This window comes from Artibeus jamaicensis, unplaced genomic scaffold, assembly GCF_021234435.1.
Source record: "Artibeus jamaicensis isolate MK-2021 breed Jamaican fruit bat unplaced genomic scaffold, CSHL_Jam_final contig_729, whole genome shotgun sequence".
NCBI lineage: Eukaryota > Metazoa > Chordata > Mammalia > Chiroptera > Phyllostomidae > Artibeus > Artibeus jamaicensis.
Window position 1 is genome coordinate 460,364 of NW_026521939.1, and position 24,249 is coordinate 484,612.

The following is a 24,249-nucleotide window of genomic DNA, read 5'->3' on the forward strand; positions in this document are numbered from 1 at the left end:
GAATATTCTGAAAATTAGTTTTTCTTAGAAAAAAAAGGAAAATCAACATCCTCTCAGTAAAGCCAAAGATGCTATGTCAGTTAAGCTTCTCTATAGAAGAGGATGGTCTGTCAACTGGTCAAGTCACTCTGACAGAATGATAGTCTGAATTATCCTCATCATCTTCTAGCTCCAAGTCATCCATTTCCTGGAACAAAGACTCATTTACCTCTACATTGTTTCCAACATCCTCCAAGAACTGGGTGTCAGATGTGCCAAGATTATAATCTGTTTCAAATAGCTGTTTCCCACTCATTTTTCCCTACTTGTTCTTTTATTTTTATTAGTTTTTTAATTTCCAAAAGTTCTGCATCAAATTTGGCTTTCTAACTTAAGAAATTCTCAGTTGCAGCAGGAGTGCCATGAAATAATTGCTTTTCAACTTCTGCTTCTTTTTCCTTTTGTTTCTTCTCTTCTAGTTTTTATTTGATCCATTATTTCATTTAATTCTTTTTGCACAGCTGTCAGTAGTGGTCATCACCATGCCATGTTTTCTTCTATATTAATGCTAATAACTTTAAATGCCTGATACATTCTTACCTTCCAGATTTTCCTGGGAGACTATTTATAAAGAGGAGCTTCGTCTGGGTATTTCTCAGTATAAGTAAACTTGAGGGTAGCTTGGATGGTTTCAACAGTTTCTCCAGCCTCAGATGTCACAGTGATGGTGAATCTGGGAGGATTCTCTGATAATACTGTAAAGGAGTCCAGGTAGATGGACTCCAGAGCCTCCAGCTCATTGTGCTGCTCCTCACCGTGATCTGTCATTGAGGCCCCTGCCGCTGCCCATTGATCACTCAGAGGCCCAGGTGGCACACTGCAGCCGTGGCCTCACTGCACAAGGCGAGTGGGCAGTGGCCTGGCGGGTGCAGGCACAGAGTCCCCAGATGGGGGGCCCAGGGCCCAAAGCTAGTCTCCTGCCATTTTATTTTCCTCTGTATTTGTTGAAGTTCAAACCGAGCCCATCTATTCTTCCCCTAAATTCACTGAACATTTGTATGACCAGTGTTTTGAACTCAGATTCCTTGTCTCATTTCATTTAGTTATTTTTCTGGAGTTTTGTCTGATTCTTCATTTGGGGCATGTCTCTTTGTCTTCTTATTTTGGCTGCATCCTTGTGTTTTTTTCTATGTATTAGGAAGATCTGCTACATCCCCTGGTCTTGGCAGAGTGGCCCTGTATAGTGGGTGTCCTGTGGGGCCCAGGGGCACAGTCTCTGGTAACTTGAGCCAGGCACTCTAGGAATGTCCTTCATGTCAGTTGTGTTTGCCCTCCTGTTGTAGTTGAGTCATTTAAAACAATTTTGCAGCTTCTTTTATGCATTTGAGATAAAGTGAGGGGCTAAGGAAAATTACATGGAGGTGGAGGGAAGCAATGTGGGAATGGGAGTACAGTGTAGTTAACAAGATAATGTGCTCTCTTGAGGGTGGTTACAGCTTATTTCAAAGTCTTGGAGAGCATTATGCTAAGTGCAATAAACCAGGTGATGAAAGACAAATACCGTATGATCTCACCTATAAGTGGATTCTAATCAACAAAACAAACAAGCAAGCAAAAATATAAACAGAGACATTGAATTAGAGAACAAACTGACAGTAACCAGAGGTGAGGGGGGAGGGGGCTAGTGGGGGAAAGAAGAGTTAGGGTCGTCAAGGAACATGTATAAAGGACCCATGGACAAAGCCAAAGGGGATAGAACTGAGGGTGGGAGATGGATTTAGGTGGGGCAGGGGAGAGCGGTGGGGGGAAAATGGAGACAACTGTACTTGAACAACAATTTTTTTAAAGTCTTATTAACCTATGTGCATAGAAACAATGGATGGAGCTTTACTTAAGGCAAAACAGGTTAAGTCACATATCCATCACCATATATTTACCATTTGGGGGGGCGGGGTAGGAACACTTAATATCTACTCTTGTAGAAAATTTTAAGTATGCAATACATTATTATCAACTGTAGTCATCATGTTGTACATTAGATCTCTAGAACTTTGGAATCTATATAACTGAAACTGAATACTCGAATTTATAGTAACTTGTTTTCAATTCTGAGAAAAGATAAGTGTAAGAAGTCAAGAAGCAACTCTTTTTCAGTGGTTTAAATGTTTATCGTTGATTGCAGTTAAAGACTGAAAACCACTGCAATACTCACTGTTAACATTCTGCTAAGTAATACAGAACCTTTATATATACTAGACTAGAATAAACCATACTATACAGCAGAACACTATCTGTATGAGAAGATACTACTTACCATTAGGGAAAAGTGAGATAAAGTATATAGTGGATAATCCTCAGGATATATCAAGTGAAGAAACCGTGGTACACGGAGCCATTCTCTAATTCTGTTTGCTTTTCTCTTTGCCATACCCATCTATAATATTTTCTTTTAAAGTGTGCCTCATTTTCGCTGTATCTTTGTGCCGTACTCAAAAGTAGGATAGCATGTCCTTCAGAGGGAGTTCTGCTTATGAATCAGCACAACATGTTCTCTTGTATCTCTCCTCCCTTGTTCCAAACAGTTTCAAACACAGCGAATATTTGGTCTACAAATACCAAGAACACCAGCTTTGGGGTCAGTACAGATCTGTGTCTGCTGCGTAGCTGAACTCTTGGGCAGGTAAGTAATTTTTCTGAATCTGAATTTTCTGTTCTGGCATATGGCAGTGAAAATACACGTATCTCATTGATGCACAGTCATGAGGACTAAAGGAGGTGAAGTACATGAACACTCAGCATACTACTAGGTGCATAATAAATACTTCAGAAATGACAGTTATCATTCATTTAGTTTGGTGTTTAACAGACTTGTTTAAATGTTGTAAGCTCTGCTTTCCCAATTCTCCTTCAGTAGGTACACTAATCCTCCAGCCGCTCTTGGTAATCTACTCTGGAAAGGTAAGTACTTACTAAATGTCTTCCTGGTTTTTGAAGCAAAATTCTCTTTCCTTCTCATGCCCAGCGAGCCCTTCAGAGAAGAGTGTTCTTTGCCCTCTTGACTTCAGAAGGGAGTTAACCTTTCTTTAGATGCTTTTTGCATATTTATGGTTAACTAATATTGTACGTTGTGAGTTAAATATTATATGCTACATAGAAACCCGTATAGCAAAACAGCCACGGTTAATTAATAATTTTCCTCTGCTCACAGTCTTTTTATTTTTTATTTTTAAATTATATTTTATTGTTTATGTTAATGCAGTTGTAATAATTTTGCTCTCTTTGCCCCCCTCCGCCCAGCATCCCCCCACTCCCTCAGGCGATCCCCCTACCATTGTCCCTTTACATGGGTCATGCGTATGTTTTTTAGCTACTCTGTTCCCTATGCTGTACTTTACATTCCCATGACTCTTCTGTAACTACCAATTTGTACTTCTTATTCCTTTTACCTTTTTCACCCTTCTCTCTGACGCCCCTCCCATCCAACAGCCATCTCTGTATCTATGATTCAAACCAGCCACAATTTAAAACGAACTAATAGTGTGGACTGAAAGCCAAAACCTGGGATAATGTCTATATAAGACTCCTTATTGATGAAATTATATTGTAGGAAAATTGCCTTTTACATTGATTTTTAAAAGGGTTTTTTTCTTTGTTTTCAGCTCTTTCAGTCTGGCATGGCAGAAAAAGCAATGTGCATGTCCACACAAATAACCGATGATGAAGATACAGTTGAGTACATCTTTCAAATAGAACTCTTAATTCTCTACTTCAATAGGATTGTGTAGTTTCAAAATATTAGCTCAGTAAACTGAGATAAACGTAGATGATAAAAGCTTATGCTTGGACATGAATTAACTTTCATACTAATTAGAGTTAAATATTTTGAAGGTTTAAATAATCATTGCTTGTTTTTGAGTCTGAAAACTTTTTTCAGTAGTGCAAGAAATAATTTCTATTTAATACCAAAGAATAATAAAACTCCAGAACCTCCTCTTAGGTAACAAGAACAGTGCTATTTTGAAGTATGTGTTTATAGAACTTTATGTACTGGTAATAAATAACTTTTAAATGAAGTTTCCTGTAGGAAGTAGTTGGGTGGCTGCTTGTTTATTACTTCACTGAATGGGAGATTGAACCAAGCACAATATTAAGATGAGCTTCTGTTCTAGGGAAAGCATATGGTAATTAATGTAAAATTTACACTAAAAGAGAGAATAGTATGTCTGAATGGGTGAAAACTTGGTTTTAGAATTCTTTTTCACTAAAATGTCAAATATATACATGAATATTGAGCTATGTTAAATAGTGTTCATTTGTCTTAATAACTAAAGGTTCTTTTCTTGGTGCTCTCTTTTTTCAAATGTGTGTTTTTCTATATCTTAGTTTTAATGACCAAATTATCTTATTTTTTCTTTTTTCCTTCTCATTGTTACTCCTCTGGAGTGCATGGCTTATTCAGCCTTTATTTTTCTAGCAGTCACACTTGCTCTGCCTTTCATCCTCACTGCTTTTCTGACACTACTGTCAGTCATGTCTCAGTGACCGAACCACTGGCTCGTGCCCATTCCATACAATTTTTGGCCCCTCTTCTGCATTAAATCATGCTGACTGCTTCTTTGTTTATTTGACATTAAAATCGTAAAATTTTAAAATTAGAAGAGGCCTCAAAGGCCAGTTTGTCAAATTTTAATCTGACACATAAATGCTTGCTACAAATCCTTTAGAGAGTAATTTTCCAACCTTTTTTTGAACCCTAGTACAATTGGCAACTTAATTTGTTTTCTTTTTAAATATTAAAAATGACATTCTCACATTTTAAAAAGAAAAATTTAAACAATACGAAAGAGAAAACATTCCTCTCAACCTACGTTTCTTTCTTTCTTTTTTAACTACCAATAAATAATCTTTGGACAACTTTTCATGTGAGCACATTCAGATAAACCTTATTTTTTTAAATAGCTCTTTACTTTTGTTCTTATGAATGTACTTTTCTTCAATAACCAGTCCCCTCTTGGTGGCTATAAGGTACTTTCTGTCTTTTTCTTTTTGCTGTTCTGTACAACACTGCATTGAATATCCTCCTGTCTAGTTTTTCATGTACATGTTAGAGTATCTTCCTAGAAATGAAATTGTTGAGTTAATAAAGATGTGCAATTGTTATATATGATGGTAATTAACAAACTATTCTATAAAGATTTGCACATTTATACTCAAACCATCAATATGTGATGATGCCTGTTTTGTTTTTTTCTTTATCTATCTCCTATATTAGAATTCAAGGCTTAAGTAGTTCCATTTAATTATGGGATAGCTTTAGTTATAAGAAAATCTTTCCCATATGTTGTATAAGTACGTCTTTTTCAAATGACAATCTTTATGCTTATTTTCCTCACACTTAAAATATTCAGTTTTTTCACATAAGGTCTTTAAAATTGAGATGTAATTGACATAGAATATTGTGTAAGTTTTAGGTATACAACCTAATGATTGACTATATAGATGTATTGCAAAATGATCACCACAATAAGTTTAATTGACATCCATCACCACATGTGGTTACAATTATTTATGTTGTGATGAGAACTTTTAAGGTCTACTCTTTTCTCACTTAATGTTTTAACTTAAGTTCTGTTATTAACTTCCTTTTGTGTTCCTACCTTTATTGTTCTCATCTCCTCTTTCTCTTCCTTTCGTTCTCCCTTCCTCTATTCCTTCCTATCTTCTCCCTTTTCTTCCAGGCTATTAAATGTGCACCACCACTGTACCAGGAACTAGGCAAAATGTGTACTGATGTACAGTGTTCTAATGTCCTTCTTAGAGTTAAACATTAATCTCCAAGAAAGGTTCAGACTGCCCATCTTTTACCTGGATACACTGATCCTCATAGTTTTTTTCTCTGAAGCTACATTACAATGTTAAATCTTTACATTTATGATGAACTACATTTCTTGTTTCTCTTCTCCTGTTATGCTTTCATTAAACTTCATTTGCCATTCAGCCTGGACTGTATATGCGACATAAGTGTGTTTATTTGTTTTTTGGATTTCACCTTGTTTTCTCACCTAGCACAGTATTTTCAAAATTGACAGTATGTTGATTTTTTTCTCTTTCCCTGTCTGGCCATTCATCGGGCTCATTTCTTCACCTCCTGAGAGTGGGCATTTCCTATGTCTCCTTCTTGAACCTTTTAGTTCTTCTTTATCTGCATCCAAGCCTCTGCTGTTCTCAAATGTATACAATTGTCTTCAGGCTACTTCTATACTTTTCTTAAAATTAAAAATAGAAAAGAAACTTATTTTTCTCTCTCATAAAAAATACTAGCTTTCTTTTTGCTTTTTTTTATTACTTATCATAGTTGTCAAGATCTTCTGATTCTTTATTTCACAACATTTCTCTCAAACACTCTCTTTTTTCATTCACACCAGTAACTTTATCACCAGGACTTTTATTAGAAGAATGGCCCCACAACTCTGGTTTTCCCTCCAGGGCACTTTGCATAGCAGTGCCTTATTCATCTTTTTAAATGCTTCTTTCTTCTGCCATTCCCTTACTCAGAAGCTCTAGACAGTGCTCATTACCATTTAGATAAAATCCATATTTCTTAGACTCATACTCAAAACTCTCTATTGTTAAAGTCATTTTTATCTTTTTTATTTTCTCTTCTTCAGTTTCCTAAGTTAAGTCTTTCCCTTTATGTGCAAGTTCCTTATTGTGCAAGGGCATCGTCTATAATTCTGCCTTTAAGCCCATTGCCATCTTGTCTCCTGTTCATAATACTTACCTCCTCCATAATAAATATTAGCCTGTCTTCAAGATGTAATCTGCTATCTGCATTCTTACTGAATTATCTTTAACTACTTCATGACACAGTCATCTGTCTTTGTTCCAAGTTCCTACATTATTTATCGACTTTTCTATAAATTTGGCACTTGGTATGACATTAACAAATATTTTAACCTTTTTTGCATGGCTTTTATTCTCATTAAAATTGTAAGCTCTTCATAAATAAGACTCTTGACTTATTGAATATTAGTGTGTGAAAGAATTTTAAACTTTCCTAGTTAAATGTTCTCAATCTTCAGAGAAAACAGAGGCAAAAGTGACTCTTCAAAAGGCTCACAATGACTAGTGAATTTTCTTATTCCACTAGCTTTTCCCAGTGCCACAGGAAAACAGAGTTCAGTGAGTACAGTTTAAGCATCAGGGCTTGTCAGAACTTGTATGTACTTTTATAGTGTATAGACTATGAGGTTATGTACATCACCTCATTTGCTGCATATAATCCATGTACACTTGTTATCAGGGATTAAAATTATCTATGTTTTGCACCTCAGTTTCATATGAACACACAGGAAGTAATCCTTTTAATAGTAGGTTAAAACCTTACATTTTTATACATTCACCTTGTTTATGTCTTATTTCTTTTATTTGTGGATGGTGCAAAGGCAAATTCAAGAATAAGACTTGAGCTCTGGCTGGTATAGCTCAGTGGATTGAGCATGGGCCTGAAAACCAAAGGATCGAGGTTCAATTCCCAGTCAGGGCACATGCCTGTGTTGTAGGCAAGTTCCCAGCAGGGGACTCACAAGAGGCAACCATACATTGATATTTCTTTCTCTCTCTCCTTCCCTTCCCCTCTAAAGATAAATGAATAAAATCTTTTAAAAAAAGAATAAGACTTGAATAATCACAAATTCCAAATTCCTGGAATCTGAAATACTTGTTTTTTACATAGCTATTGGCATTTTATAAAAATAAGCAGTGTAAAAAAGAACTTATGGCCCATCAAAGACATTTGTTAAGTAATAGTGGTGAAGCTGTGGGAATGTCTGCTTGCTCTGTTTGCTCTATGGTAAAAACTTGGTGCTAATGAGGCCAAGGTTTCAGGTCCATTTTTCACAAGACAATGAGCTGTATTTTGTTCTACTGACACACATCTCCCTGAGCTACAGAGTTAAAAATGAGAAAACTGTTATAAGGGAGTCTAGGGCAGAGAGGACAGTGGAGTGTCCAAATCTATTATTGTTACATTAAAATAATTTTCAGATGCTGGGGATCAAAGTGTTCCCTTTATAAGCAGAGAAGAACTCAGAATTTACCACATAGACAAAACCCTATCTTCTAAGAGAAAAAATAGTGAGGAATTAAATTTTTTATTTCTTATTTGATTATATTTCAGCTTGGTATTGTTAAATACACTTTCATTAAATATGAAATCCCAGTGGAATTTCTATCAGTTAACTTTGGTTGATTCCTGGTATTTAGGGCTCAGGTCCTCTCCCTATTGTTCACTGTTTATTCCACCAGCAACTACTGAGAGCCTCTTTGGATCTTAATCCCTTATTTTGGCAAGAGAAGAATAGTTAATTCTGACACTAATCATAGTGATATTACTAAGTTAATATGAATGTTCTCCTTATATCTATTATATCCATTATATTATGTTATAGTGTATTGGATTATGTCTGTCAATATTTGCCTCATATATTTAGGTGCTACTATGTTGGGTACATACCTGTCTACAAGAGTTAATATCCTCTTCTTAGATTAATCCCTTTACTAGTATGAAATTACCCTCTTTGTCTATTGCTGCAGCCTTTGTTTTAATGCCTATTTTGTCTGATGTAAGTATTGCTATTCCAGATTTTCTTTTATTTCCATTTGCATGAAATATCTTTTATTTTTTTTACTTTTAGTCTATGTGAGTGTATTGATGTTAGTTGGTCTCTTGTAAGCAGCAAATGAGTGGGTATTTTTAAAAATCCATGCAGCTAAACCATGTCTTTTAATTGAAGCATTTAGTCCATTGACATTTAATTATTGGTAGGTATGTAGTTATTGCTGTTTTATTATTTTCTGGTTGGTTTTGTAGTTCTTTTTTTTATTATTCTCTTGCCTTCTTCTCTTGTATGTTGATGACTCCTGTAGTGTTGTGTCTTTATTCCTTTATTTCTTGTATATGTCTGGTAGATTTTTCTTGTATGTGTCTGATGGATATATGTCTTATATACCAACCTATGTTTATACAGTCTATTTTAACTTGATGGTTGCTTAATTCAAAACACATTCTAAAATCACTACAGTTTTTACTCACCACTGCCATGGTTGTTTTGTTATTCTTTTTTGCTTCATATATGTGTATGTGTGTGTTTGTGTGTATCCCCTAGTTTATTGTAATTATACATGGTCTTCCTACTTTCGCCTTTTAATCATTGTACTAGTTTATAGTTAGTTGGTTGATCCACAACTTTTTCTAAGTGTTTGCCTTTGTCAGTGAGAATTTTTTCTTTCCTGTTTTTATTCATATTTTTAATTTATTCTTTCCTTGTTGAAGACATCCCTTGAACATGTATTGTAATGCTGGTTTAGTGGTGATGAATTCCTTAAATGTTTTCTTGTCTGGGGCACTATTCTCAATCCAAATGACAGCCTTGCTTGTCATCACTTTGAATATGTCATGCCAGGCCCTTTTAGCTTGCAATGTTTCTGATCAGAAATCAGCTGATAGTCTTATGGGAACTCCCGTGTATGTAACTAACTGCTTTTTTCCTGCTAGTTTGAAGATTCTGTCTTTGTCTTTAACCTTTGGCATTTTATTATTTTATTAAATTTATTAAGGTGGTATTGGATAATAAGATTATATAACTTTCAAATATTTAAGTCTTTAATACACATTATCTGTATATTGCATTGTGTGCTCACCACTTAGAGTCAAGTCTCCTTCCATCACCACATATTTGAACCTCTTTATTCCCTTCAAGGTCCCCTACCCTCCTTCCCCTCTAGTAACCATGATACTGTTGTCTTTGTCTCTGGGATTTTGTTTGTGTCTTTTATTTGTTTGTCACTTTCTGTTTTATATACCACACATGAGTGAAATCGTATGGTTCTTGTCCTCTTCTATCTGATTTTTTCACTTATCAGGATACTCTCAGGATCCATCTGTATTGTAGCATATGGCAATATTCCATCATTTCTTATGGCTGAGTAGTATTCCACTGTGATATGGACTATGTCTTTTTCAGTCAATCATCCATCAAAGAACACAAGCTATTTCCATGTCTTGGCTATTGTGAATGATGCTGCTGTGAACATAGGGGTACATATATCTTTTTAAAAATATATTTTATTGATTATGCCATTACAGTTGTCCTATTCCCCCCTTCATTCCCCCCTTCCCCCCTGCAAGCTCCCTCCCCTACCATTCCCCCCTTTAGTTTATGTCCATGTGTCACAAGTTCTTTAGATTCTATATTTCCCATACTATTCTTGCCCTCCCCCCTGTCTATTTTCTACCTACTGTCTATGCTACTTATTCTCTGTACCTTCTCCCCCCTTCTCCTCCTCCCACACCTCTGTTGTTAACCCTTCACGTGATCTTCATTTCTATGGTTCTGCTCCTGATCTAGCTGTCCTCTTAGTTTGCTTTTGTTTTAAGTGTGGTTGTTAATAACTGTGAGTTTGCTGTCCTTTCACTGTTCATCTTTTTTATCTTCTTTTTCTTAGATAAATCCCTTTAACATTCCATATAATAAGGGCTTGGTGATGATGAACTCCTTGAATTTGATCTTATCTGAGAAGCACTTTATCTGCCCTTCCATTCTAAATGAAAGTTTTGCTGGATAGAGCAATATTGGATGTAGGTCTTTGGTTTTCGTGACCTGGAATACTTCTTTCCAGCCCCTTCTTGCCTGGAAGGTCTCTTATCAGCTGACAATCTGATGGGAACTCCTTTGTAGGTTACTATCTCTTCATCTTATGCTACTTCTAGGATTCTCTCCTTCATTTTAATCTTGGGTAACATAATTATGTTGTGCCTTGGTGTGTTCCTTCTTGGGTCCAACTTCTTTGGGACTCTCTGAGCTTCCTGGATTTCCTGGAAGTCTATTTCCTTTGCCAGATTGGGGACATTCTCCTCTATTATTTGTTCAAATAACTTTTCCACTTGTTACTCATCCTCTTCCCCTTCTGGTACCCCTATAATTCAGATGTTGGAACGTTTAAAGATGTCCTGAAGGTTCCTAAGCCTGTCCTCATTTTTTTGAATTCTTGTTTCTTCATTCGTTTCTGTTTGGTCATTTTTTTCTTCATTCTGGTAGACTCCCTTGATTTGAGTCCCAGTTTCCTTCCCATCACTATTGATTTCCTGTGCATTTCCCTTCATTTCACTTAGTTTAGCCTTTATTTGTTCATCTAATTTGTGACTAAAATCAACCAGTTCTGTGAGCATCCTGATCACTAGTGTTTTGAATTGTGCCTCTGATAGTTTGGCTATCACTTAGTCACTTAAAAGAATTGGCTCTGGTGTTTTGAGCTGTTCTTGAGCCATAATGTTTTGGTCTGTTCACACCTGTTACATATGAGGGGCAGAGCCTTAGGTGTTCACCAGGGTGGGGCAACCCAGTTGCTGGGTTGTGATGCTGTGCGTGGGGGCAGGGTCAGAGAGGGGCAGTGGTGTTTGTTCTGCTCTCTCTTGGATTTTGGTCCCCTCTACTGCTTCCTGCAAGCAAACCTGGTCCCCCTTGTGCCTGCTCCAGGGTATATGGACCTGTGCACCCTCTAGGACCTTGTGGGTCTCTCCAACAAACTCTCTATGAGCCTGGGAGCTCCTCCCGGCACCTTGGCCCCCAAAGTTTTTTCAATCGGTGCTTTTGGGCTTTAATTTCCATCGCTCAGGCCCTAACCTGCGCAGTCTGTCTCACTGTTTGCTCCTTCACCTGGTTTATCTGCATGCAAATGTGTGACCGCAGTCAGCCAGCTACCTTGCGCCCTCACTGGGCCCGCCTGTTGCCACCCCATGCCTGGAATCTGCCAACCACCCCCTGCGCTCCTGTGTTGGTCTGGCTGATTTTTCCTGTGCCACCCCGCTCCACCAGCTGCTGACTCCATCCCTCTTACCTATCTGGCTGAATGGTTCGTTGTTGTCAGACTTCCATAGAGTTCAATTTTCTGTGTTTTGGTTGCATTTTTGTTACTAAAACTTTGTTGTGCAGGGAGGCACAGTGTTTCCACCTATGCCTCCATCTTCGCTGGAAATCTAGGTACATATATTTTTATGAGTAAGTGTTTTTTCCCTGGTGCAGCCCAGGTGCAGCTCAATTGGTTGGGTCTTCCCACAAAGCAAAAGGTTATGGGTTGAATTTCTCGTCAGGTACATGCCTGGGTTGGGGGTTTGGTCCCCTGTCAGGGTGCGTATGAGAGGCAATTGATTGATGTTTCTCTCTTACATAAATGTTTTTCTTCCTCTCTTTTTCCCTCCCCTCACCTCTCTCTAAAAATAAATAAATACAATCTTTTAAGAATAAATGAATGTTTTCAAATTTTTTAGGTAGAAACCAACAAGAGGGAGTGCTGAGTCATTTGGTAGGTCTATGTTTAGTTTTTCGAGGAACCTCCATATTGTTTTCCACGGTCGCTGCACCAATTTACATTTCCACCAGCAGTCTATGAGAGTTCCCTTTTCTCCAGCCTCTCTAACACTTGTTATTTTCTGTCTTGTTGATATAGTCATTCTAGCAGTTTTGAGGTAGTATCTCATTGTGGTCTTGTTTACATTTCCCTTATAGCTAGTGAAGTTGAGTATCTTTTCATATATCTGTTGACCATTTGTATGTCTTCTTGGAAAAAGTGTCTGTTTAGATCCTATGCCCATTTTTAATTGGATTTTTAGATGTAGAATTGTATGAGTTCTTTATATATTTTGGATATTAGCCCCTAGCCAAAGGTATTGTTTGTAAATATCTTCTTCCATTAGTTGGTTACCTTTTTGTTTTGATGTTTTTTTTTCTGTGCAGAAGCTTTTTAGTTTGATATAGTCCCATTCATTTATTTTTGCTTTTACTTCCCTTGCCTCTGAGCTTAAATCCATCAAGTCCTCTCTAAGACCAAGGTCTGTAACTCTACTAGTACCTATGTTTTCTCTTATGTATTTTATTTTTTCAGGTCTTATATTTCGGTCACATTTTGATCCATTTTGAGTTAATTTGTGTGTATGATGTCAAATAGCAGTCTTGTTTCATTCTTTTGCATACAACTTTCCAGTTTTCCCAGCATCATTTATTGAAGAGGGTTTACTTTTTTTCTTTCTCTTTAAAAAAATCTTCACCTGAAGTCATACTCATTGACTTTATAGAGAGAGTGGAACGGAAGTAGAATTTGAGGGAGGGAAACATCAATGAGAGAGAGAAACACTAGTTGCTCTCATACATATTGCAATGGGGTACTGAACCTACCACCTAGCTATGTGCCCTGACCAAGAATCAGACCTGTGACCTTTTGGTTTACAGTATGATACTCCAACCAACTGAGTCACGGTGTCCAGGGCAAAGAGTGTTTATTTTCTTCATTGTATATTTTTGGCTCTTTTGTGGAAAATTATTTGCCTATATACATGTGGGTTTCTGGCTCTCAATTATTTTCCATTGTTCTGTGTGTCTGTTTTTTCCCCAACAACATACTATTTTGATCATTGTAGCTTTGTAGTATTATTTGAAGTCAAAGAGTGTGTACCTCTGGCTTTGTTCATTTTTTCCTTAGAATTGCTTTGGCTGTTCTGGATCTTTTTCAGTTCCATACAAATTTGATTTTTTTTGTTCTATTTCTATGAAAAATGCTGTTGAGATTTTGATTGTAATTGCTTTAAATCTGAATATTGCTTTGGGTAATATGGCCATTTTATCTATGTTGACTCTTTCAATCCATGAACTTGGAATATCTTTGTTTCTTCAATTTTTAAAAAATAATGTCTTATAGTTTACAGTGTGTAGGTCATGCAGACTTTTTGTTAAGTTTATTCCTTGGCATTTTATTCTTTTTATTGGAATTTAAATGGAATTGTTTTATTTCTGTTTCTATTTCTGAAGTTACATTATTAGTATACAGGATCACAATGGATTTTTGGTCATTGATCTTGTATCTGAGAACTTTACTCTATTTGTTTATTGTTTCTAATAGTTACTTCATAGAGTCTTTAGGATTTTCTATATAAAAAAATCATATCATCTGCAAGAAGTGACAACTTGACTTCTTCATTCCCAATGAAACTCATATAACTTGGGAAAAACCTGAACTGCAAACTCTGTCCCCTTAGGTGAAACTCATATAACTTGGGAAAAACCTGAACTGCAAACTCTGTCCCCTTAGGTCTTCACTGGACCACTTCCGAAATATCAGCTCAGAACTTTCAGAATGACAACTTCTCTCTCACTTGCCACTGCTCTCTTTGTCATCATGCTTGCACATGCAAGCTAAGCATTCTAAAATTTGAAGGTTTTATATCTCTCCCCTCTGTGGCTTGCTCTTCCGGGATTTCTTTCTCAATATTCAAGTATTTTGACAGCTCCAATCTCTTAGCCTTCACAGCCCGAGATTGTCCCTCTCAGCTGTTCTTTGCTTCCCAAGCACCTCATTTACTGGTCAGTAGATTCAAGAGAATGTACGCATATATATGATTTTAACTGTTATGCTGCCTTTCTTTCCAGGGTTTTGTCTGCTTTTCTTTCCCTTCCAGTGCCTTCAAACAGTTGTTTTAATTGTTAGTGTGAAAAGAGGAGCCACAAGTTACTTTGGTGTTATCATGAGCTAGGAATGTACACGCAATTTTGTATCTCACCTTTTTAACCTAATGTTTTCACACAAGTAGTTTTCAACTTACTAAAGTGTTCTCCATAAATACCTCTAATAACTTAAGAATGCCCTAATGTGTGAATAATCATCATTTATCTGTATATTCTGTTATTTCAGGGAGTCATACATTTGAATGTTAAGTAGAGAGCTACAGTAAACACTTTTCCATATAAACATTTGTGAAATTTTCCAGTTATTTGGGAGAGGTTTACAACGGTTTAAGTAAATATAGATTGTTGAGCCTTTGAATTTTTTTTCATCATTTAAAAATAATCAGCTGGCCCTTGCTCGTGTAGCTCAGTGGATTGAGTGCGGGCCTGCAAACCAAAGGGTTATGGTTCAATTCCCAGTTGGGGCACATGCGTGGGTTACAGACCAGTTCCCAGCTGGGGTACTTATGAGAGGCAACCATACACTGATGTTTCTCTCCTTCTCTCCTGCCCTTCCCCTCTAAAGATAAATTTTAAAAATCTTTAAAAAATTAAAAACCCAATTAAAAAATAAATCAGTTGGTAACTTTATGTATAATATTTATGGATTTCTAGTTTTCTAGGTTGGTATTATTAGCAGTGGCTGCCTTTAACAACTTGAAAGAACACAGGTTCTCAGAGGGCATATGGCAAATTTAGAGTCAAAGTTTTTGCTGCCTTTTTTAAAATTTCAAATTGACTTTGGTTTTCTTACACATATTAACATATATTGGGTTTCTTAAATGTATTAGCACACTGAAACAGAATAAAAGGATGCTAATTTTTTCTTTATTTTCATGAAAAAATAATTTATTATTTTCAAGTAATACACTGGACTTTCTTGTGGTATTTTTAAATTTTCTATTTTCAAAATACAATCTGTTTGAGTGTGGTCACAGATAGATTCACTATTTATAAAAATGAAAGCAAAATCAATGTATCTGGACATAGATTTCTTTGTTCCCAAATTTACTTCATTTGTAGCTTGCCTGAGGTATGAAAATAATTTTAATTTCTTAGAAATATTATAATTATGTCTTCAAATGATATTTTCTATTCTAAATAAATGTTTTTAACTTGTGTTTTCTTTAAGCAAAGAGAAAATAATATCCGTGGTTTAACTATGCTTGGTCATTTTGGTTTTGAATGTTTGCCTCATCAGTTGGTGAACAGAGCTATTCAAAAAGGATTTTCTTTTAATATTCTCTGTGTGGGTAAGTGCCAAACTTCTCTGAATTACTACTTAATTTTCCCAAATGCTCATTTCAACTTATCTACAGCAGCAAAAACCTGGCACTGTTAATTCAAAAACATATCTTCATGTGTATATTGGTTTCTATCTTCTTAGCCATATTTCTTAAACATTTTTTCTTTAAAAGTTTCAGCATTTTCAAAATGTGGTACAGCTTTGTGTATAGTTTTTTTCTATATTATGTTAATGGCTAAAGGTGTCAGAGGTCGCATATATATTTTCAAGGACGTTGCTGTCTTTGAAGTGTGTGGGACCCTTGAAACCACTCCAGGGGTTAGAGTGTTACTTTTTCTCTGACATCTGAAGCCCCTATATGATGTATCTATGTTTATTACAGGGGAAACTGGACTTGGAAAATCAACACTGATTGACGCATTGTTTAATACGAATTTGAAAGAAAAAAAATCCTCTCATTTTAACCCAAGTGTTGAACTTAAAATTCGGACGTATGAACTCCAGGAAAGCAATGTGCAGTTGAAGTTAACTGTTGTGAAAACTGTGGGGTATGGTGATCAAATGAACAAAGAAGACAGGTTAGTGCTGTAATTAAACACCAGTGTTAGTATTTTAATGAAAAGTTCTTCTATTTCAAGGAATTTGCCTTCTTTCTCCATGCACTGAATTGTGTTCTAAGGAAACTGAAAACCTTCCTCTTGGATTTTGATTCTTTCTAATTAACTAATGTTCTCTTATTATGAAATTGAAATTTGGTTCCCAGTTGTCTGATTTCCTTATAATATTTTTAAGTTATAGCAAAATTTTTTTGATGCAGTTTCTGTTAGTTCTAGCTTATTTTCTTGTTTCTCCTCTGGTATTATGATGACATTTCATAGTTTCTGTATCAGATTTAAAGTGCGTAAAAGGGAAATAAATTAGACAAAGCAGTAGCTCTAGGGTTTTCTCCTTTTTGGAATAGATGCATATTCAGTATTATATGTTACAGTTCTAGTTAGTTAAAGTTAGTTACATAAGAGTGAATATATTTTTCATATATTGATTTGTCTTGTGTGACTTAGTTACATGCAGTGGTGTGCTGAAGTTGGCTCATGCAAGTTTGTAAGAGTGTATTGTACTAATCTTTTGTCAGTTGTACATACATTCAGTAACATCATTCAGGTAACTTGGAATAGGCCAGGTGGGAGTATTCACACCACAAAAATCAGTAAATGCTACAAATCACTTGTTTCCTTCCAGAGAACCACACTTTAAACATTCATCAGAACACCACTTGATAAAGACAAACTTTTAAACAAATACTCAGGTTCTAATTTAAACATGAAAATAATTTGTGTGAAATTTATAAAAAAATAGACAGTAGAAAAGGAATACCACCATAGTACTAATTGTCAAAACTTCTGAAAGTATTTTTAAATATAGGATTAAGCTTAGGGTCAATATGCTTAATGTATTATATATATTATGTTGTGTTGTGGAATAAGACCCACAATAGGTGGTGCTTCCTGTACTGATTTCCTGCGTTTACCGTACCAAATTACCATAAACCGGGTGGTTTAGAGCAACAGCAAGAGTTGAGGAGGCCACACTCTATCAGCAGGCCCTAGGGGAGAATACTTACTTGCTTTTTTAAACTTCTGTTGGCTATTGGCATTTTCTGTGGCTACATCAACCCCAACATCTGGCTTCATCTTCATGTGGTCTGCTCTGCTTTTTATGCATCTGTTTTAAGGGCATTTGCTATTGGATTTAAGGTGAACACCTATAATCCGGGGTAATCTCACACTGAGTGTCTTAACTTCATTATATCTACAAAGACTCTTCTTTTTCTTCTTCAAATAAGACCACATTTACTAATTACAGGGATTAGAATGCAGACATATCCTTTAGGGGATCATCATTTTTTAAATGTTATTTATTTTTTAGAGAGAGGGGAAGGGAGGAATAAAGAGAAGGAGAGAAACATCAATGTGAGAAAGAAACATCAGTTGGTTTCCTCTCTTATGTACCCTGACCTGGGATTGAACCCACAACCTAGGCATGTGCCCTGACCAGGAATTGAACCAGCAACCTTTCACTTTGAGAGATGATGCTCGACCACACCAGTCAGGGCCATTTCTTAAATATTTAAAAAATTGATGTTCCCCATTTACTTACTTGTTGGATTCTTTGTTTTCTATTAACTATCCAAGTCATAAATGAATTTATTTCTGTGAAAATTTCAAATAACCCAGATGAAATGAAAACTCCCTTAGCCAAACTTAAGAACTTTTTGCACCATTTATTTTTCCAAAAATAACCATTTATGATGAGTTTAGTAGGTGTTCTCTCAGAAATCATTCTTTATGCAGTTATTACATTTTATAATAATTAAAATGCACTTGTAATACTACAGAACAAATTTCTTTAAAATATGTGGTATATAGTCAAAAATGCATAAAACATTTATGGGCAAATTAATATAACAATGCCTTTCTGTTCAAATTATGACCTGCTCCCCACAACCTTTGGGCATTTCTCTTTTTCGAAATAACCCTGGTCAAACCCATAGAAGCAGAGTGCAAATTGTTGCCAGCAGTCGGAGGAAGGAGAAACGGGGGGTTGCTGTTCAACGAGTATAAATTTTCTTTTGTGCAAAATGATTAAGTTCTAGAGATCTTCTATAGAAGATGATGCCTATATTTAACAGCACTTCATTTGAATTTAAATATTTGTTATGAGGGTAGATCTTCTGTTAAATGTTCTTACCACAATTTAAAAAATTATAAAATGATGCAAAAATATTGCTTAGTGGGAAATTTATAACATAAAATCCTTATATTAGAATAAAGAAAAATCTAAAATTGATAACATAAAGTTCCATGCTAAGCCATGAGACAAATAAGAAAAAAATTAAACTTAAAGCAGGAAAATGAAAAGAAAAATTATGGTAGAGCAGAAATTGATGAAAAGAGAAAAAGGTCAGAAAATCAATAAAAGCAAAAGCCTATTATTTGAAGGGATCAATAAAATAAAAAATCTGTTTTGTTTGCAAGACTCAGCAAGCAAAATAAGTAAGAAGGCAAACACTGCCAGTATCAGGAATAAAAGAGATATTATCACTGCTCTTACAACTATTAAAAATAAGACAAGTTTAATGCTTATAAATGTAACAATTTAGATGCTAGCTATGGACTTTTCATACATGGTCTTTACTGTGTTGTGATAAATCTCTTCTATAACTAGTTTTGAGAGTTTTTATCATGAAATGGTAGTACATTTTGTCAAATGCTTTTTCTGCATATATTGAGTTGGTCATATGATTTTTAGTCTTAATCTGTTAATGTGGTATGCCACATTATTTTATTTGATTATTTTGAACCCTCCTTGCATTCAGGGCATAAATTCCACCTGCTTGTGGTGTATGACCCTGTTAACGTGCTGTTGAATTCGGTTTGCTAGTATTTTGTTGAAGATTCTTCATATAAGTTCATCAGGCCTGTGGTTTTTCTCTTGTGGTGTCTTTGTCTCTCTTTGGTATCAGGGTAGTTCTGACCACTCAGAATGAATTTGGAAACGTTTCCTTTTCTTCAGTTTTTTTGGAAGAGCTTAAGGAATATTGGTGTTAATTCTTTACATGCTTGTTAGAATTCAATACTGTAGCTACCCTGTCCTCAGCTTTTTGTTGCTGGTAGACTTGTTGTTGTTGTTACTGACTCAGTCTTATTCATTATTGATCTACCCAGATTTTCTATTTTTTTCAAAAGTCAGTTTTGGTAGGTTGTGCATTTATAGATTATTGTAGATTATCTAATTTGTTGGTATCATATAATTGTTCATAAGAGTATCTTATGATGCTTTTTATTTTTGTGGTATCAGTTTTAAGGTTCCACCTTTTATAATTTTATTTGTCTAGCTAATAGTTTGCCAAATTTGTTTATCAAACCAACTCTTAGTTTTGTTGATAGTTCCTATTGTTTTACTATTCTATGTCATTTATGTCTGCTCTAATCTCTATTTCCTTCTTTCTCCAAATTTGGGCTTAGTTTGCTGTTCTTTTTCTAGTTCTTTGAGGTTAAAAGTTAGAATATTTAATTGAGATCTTTCTTTTTAAAAATGTAGGCATTTTTCACTACAAAATTCCTTCTAATTACTACTTTTGCTGTTCCCAGTGTTTTGGTATGTTACAAGTTTTTGTTGTTGTTTTATTTGTGTGGAAATATTTTCTAATGTCTGTTTTAACTACTTCTTTGACCCAAGAGTGTGTTTTTAAATTAGAAAAGTTTGTGACTTTTCTAATTTTCCTTCTGTTATTGACTTCTAGTTTTATTCCATTGCAATCAGAAATAATACATGGTATAATTTCAGTCTTCTTAAATTTGTTAAGACTATGGGCTTACATATTCTACTGCTGTTGGGTGTAATATTCTGTGTATATCTGTTAGGTTCATTTGTAATATAATATTACTCAATTCAGCTATTTCTTTACTGATTTTCTGTCTGGATGTTCTACCTATTGTTGAAAGGGGGTATTGAAATCTCTTACTGTTTTCATGTTGCTGTGTACTATTCTCCTCAGTTCTGTGAATTTTTGCTTTTTTGTATTTTGATACTCCATTGTTGAGTGTGTGTGTGTGTGTATATATATATATTTTTGTCTTGCTAATGAACTAATCCTTTCATCATTATAAAATACTCTAGTTTCTTGTGACAGTTTTGACTTAAATCCTATTTTGACTGGTATAAGTATAGCCACCCCTACTTTCCTGATTTTACCATTGGCGTGGATTATCTTTTTCATTCCTTAACTCTCTTTCTATGTGGCCTTGATTCTAAAGTGGGTATATTGTAGACAGCATGTAGTTGGATACACACACACACACACACACACATTTTAAATGCATTTAGCTACTCTATGTCTTTTGATCAGTTTAATCCATTACAGTACTTATTATATATGGCATATAACATATAAAATATCATAATACATATAAGTAATTATTAATAAGGAATGACTTACTATTGTTATTTTGTTAAATGTTTTTTATCATGTAGTTCTTCACTTGATCTTAGACAAAAGGCCGAGAAGCAATCTTTTGTTCCTGTTTGCCTTTCTCTTTTCATTCCTTTGTATTTTGTTGACCTTTTTTGTAGTGATGTTTTTATTCCTTTGTCTTTTTCTTTTATGTATCTGCTATAGGTATTTTCTTTGTGGTTTTCTGAGCACTTACTCCCTTTCCCCTGCAGAGAGGTTGCCCTCAGCTATTTTAGCTCCAGGCTATGCTGCCTTGAAGGAAGGTGGATGCTGGCAAAGTTCCTCTTACCTTCTCCAGTGCATTCACATTTGTTCTTTTTTCCATGTTCCAATGGAATCTCCCATCTTGATGCTGAACTTCTACAAATGTCTTTTATCTGTTGGTGTATGTTCAAGTAAACACTCTCAAGTTTTCCCCTGGCTGTGTGAAAGAGGGGTTGGGCAGGTTTGCTGGGTTCTTCTGGTTCCACAGCTTGCAGGGAGGTGTGCCTGCCTATTACCAGATATGCAGTTGAGCAAAACTCCTCCTGGTTCCCTGGCATATGGTACTGGGTTTTGCAGATCCCACAGAGGTACCTTTATTAGTAGAGATATCAGATTTACAGTTAAAAGCAGGGAAGCATTCCTTGCCATGATCACGATGTCACTCTTCTGAAATTGTACATACCATAAAACTTATTTTTATGGTGTATATTTCTGTAGGTTTTTCTAAAAATTAAACTTACTTAGGTGACATTTGTTAATAAAACCATACATGTTTCAAGTGTAGGTTTTGCATAGAGTTGTATATCCACATCTCAGTTGTGACATAGAAAAGTTCTATCACATTGAAAAATTCTCTTGTGCTTTAGTCAATCTATTCTTGTGCTGCTACCATATTGTGTTATTTAACTTCGTAATGAGACATTACATATGAAGGATATATCTTCTTGGCTTTCTATATGTCTTGGTCACTCTTGATCCTTTGTGTGTGTGTGTATATATATATATGTGTATATATATATACACATATATATATATATACACACACACGTACATAATAAAATTTGGTTTCTGATTGGGATTACATTGAGTTGAAAGATCACTTTGCCATTTCTATAAACAATGTAAACCATGGGCCTGTATTGCTTTGTAATTGTTATCTTTGTAAGAACATGTTATGTACTTTTTTTATATGACAAATTATGCATACATGTATTAACTTTTCATTAAATGGTTAAAAATGTAGACCTCAGATGTTATTACTATGTTATGCTGAATGTTTTCCAGCCACCAACCAATAGTTGGCTACTTAGATGCTCAGTTTGAGTCCTATTTTCAAGAAGAATTGAAAATTCAACGTTCCTTTGCTGACTACCATGATTCTCGTGTCCACGTGTGCCTTTACTTCATTTCACCCACAGGACATTCTCTGAAGTCCCTTGATCTATTAACCTTGAAGAGCATTGACAATAAGGTACGTTTGGTAAATCCATCAACCTGTCAAGATTTCATAGTTATTTTGAAATAATACATATCTTGAAAGCATTCACATATAATAACTTTTTTTGCAATATGTATATAGTATATATCATATTTATTGTGTCAATTTTTAAAGCATTTCTATTAGTTTCCTAAGAATACCACTGCAAAACACCACAGACTTAAGGGTTTTAAACAACAAAAATTAAATTTCTCATAGTTCTCAAGGTTAGAAGTTCAAGATTAAGGTATATCCAAATTTTGTTTCTTCTGAAACCTTTCCCCTGGGGTGGCAGATTGCTGCCTTCTCTCTGTGTTCCCACATAATCTTTCCTTTATGGACACATCTGATGTTTTTTTTTTGTGTCCAAGTTTCCCCTTCTTATAAGGACACCAGTAGGATAAGATTAGGGCCCATCCTAACAGCCTTATTTGAATGTAATCACCCCTTTAAAGATTATATTTCCAAATACAGCTGCATTTTGAAATATTGAGGGTTGGGGCTTCAGCTTATGCATGGGAATAGGGGAGAAACATACTTATCTCATAACAGCATTCGATAAATTTCAACCTTACCTTGCTTGCTAGAGAAATTTAATTAAAAAATGCATCAGGGTAATGAGATTCAGGTAAAAAAATAAAAATAAAAATTTGGCTTTCCTTATGATTAAATGATAATTCAGATTGTGGTTATTTGTCCATATTTTTGAAATTGAAATTATTCTATGTTATTATAAAGTTAATTAATTCATTAACATTCATCTGGTGTCACTGATGTTTTAAAACACAAAACTTTCATGATCCTGGCTACCGGTCCTATCAGAGAGGATACATAATGCAACCTATATTTTTTTCCAACAGAGAGTCAAATTATTGACAAAAGAAACTTATATCATGAGATACTTTTCTGTACTCAACCCTGGTTAATTATAATGTTTTCAGCTTTATTCAGTTGAAGAGAGAAACAGTTCTAAAATTGTTATTTTTTAAATAAAAAAGGCCTGACTTTTGCTATGTATTGTTCAAACTAGAAAAAAAATTTATAATCTCATATATCCCCAAGTAGTTTAAAGAAGTTATATTTTTAATTAAAATTAGAAGTTACCTTAATTTCTCAATTTGTAGTATATTCAGTAAGCAGGAATACACAGTTTTATTTTTAATTTTAAGGGCATCTGTAATCATCAAGCTATTTCCAGATGCAGGAAACAGCTCACTTTTGCAAAGACCATCACATAAAGGGGTGGGCAAGTGTGTGTGCATGTCTGTTGTCTGTTCTCCCAGGCTGATCAGATGTCCTTGCAATAAGTGACTTTTGTTCCTCAAAATAAACAGCTGAGGAATTATTAACATAGAAAAGTTTTATTTTTTTATGTTTAATAATATATTATCACTAGAGGGTACCTTTTCTTAGCTTTGTCAACAATAAAACCCAATACAGCTATCTTAGCAGCTGTTGCCTTTTTACTGTGGAAGCTAGTGTTTAAAATTATTAAATTAGACAAAATTTTAAATATCTGTGTTATAACATTGAAACCCTAGATGTGAACAAGGATTAATTTTTTAAAATGTACTTCGAAGAATCTAAAATGAAAGCAATGTATTCAAAACTGACTTTTACCCATTCCTACTATATCACAGAACTTGACATTGTATAGTTATGCTTTAATAAAGTATCCTACTGTAATTGTAATAAAGCATTTTTAATTTTTTAATAAATTACCTTATTGTTCAATTACAGTTGTCTGCATTTTCACATTTCAGAATTTTATATATTGTTATTTTCTACAGAATTTAATTATTAAGGTGTAAAAATAAGGAGACAGAAAGAATTATATTTTAGAACTAGGAAGAAATTATTATTAATAAATTTCAGCCCTGGCTGGTGGGGCTCAGTTGACTGAGTGCTGGCCTGTGAACCAAAGAGTCACTGGTTTGATTCCCAGTCAGGACACATGCCTGGGTTGCAGGCCAGGTCCCCAGTGGCAGGGTGG

At 35.0% G+C, this 24,249-nt stretch overlaps 1 protein-coding gene and 1 pseudogene across 7 annotated transcripts in view; one reads left to right on the forward strand and one right to left on the reverse strand.

The window, feature by feature from the left end:
* SEPTIN14 (septin 14) overlaps window positions 1-24,249 on the forward strand; it is a 43,088-nt gene that overhangs the window by 2,190 nt on the left and 16,649 nt on the right. For 4 of the 7 annotated variants that reach the window (XM_037153139.2, XM_037153137.2, XM_037153142.2 and 1 more), the window contains exons 2-6: window positions 2,562-2,659; window positions 3,639-3,707; window positions 15,667-15,787; window positions 16,163-16,358; window positions 22,064-22,250. In XM_037153139.2, the coding sequence (XP_037009034.2) occupies window positions 3,654-3,707; window positions 15,667-15,787; window positions 16,163-16,358; window positions 22,064-22,250 (558 nt within the window). In that variant the 5' untranslated portion in view covers window positions 2,562-2,659; window positions 3,639-3,653. Of the gene's footprint in view, window positions 1-2,561; window positions 2,660-2,890; window positions 2,938-3,638; window positions 3,708-15,666; window positions 15,788-16,162; window positions 16,359-22,063; window positions 22,251-24,249 lie in introns of all 7 variants that reach the window. The other 3 variants (XM_053672187.1, XM_053672189.1, XM_053672188.1) reach the window with 3 other exon arrangements.
* Window positions 119-807, reverse strand: LOC119055050 (RWD domain-containing protein 1-like; annotated as a pseudogene).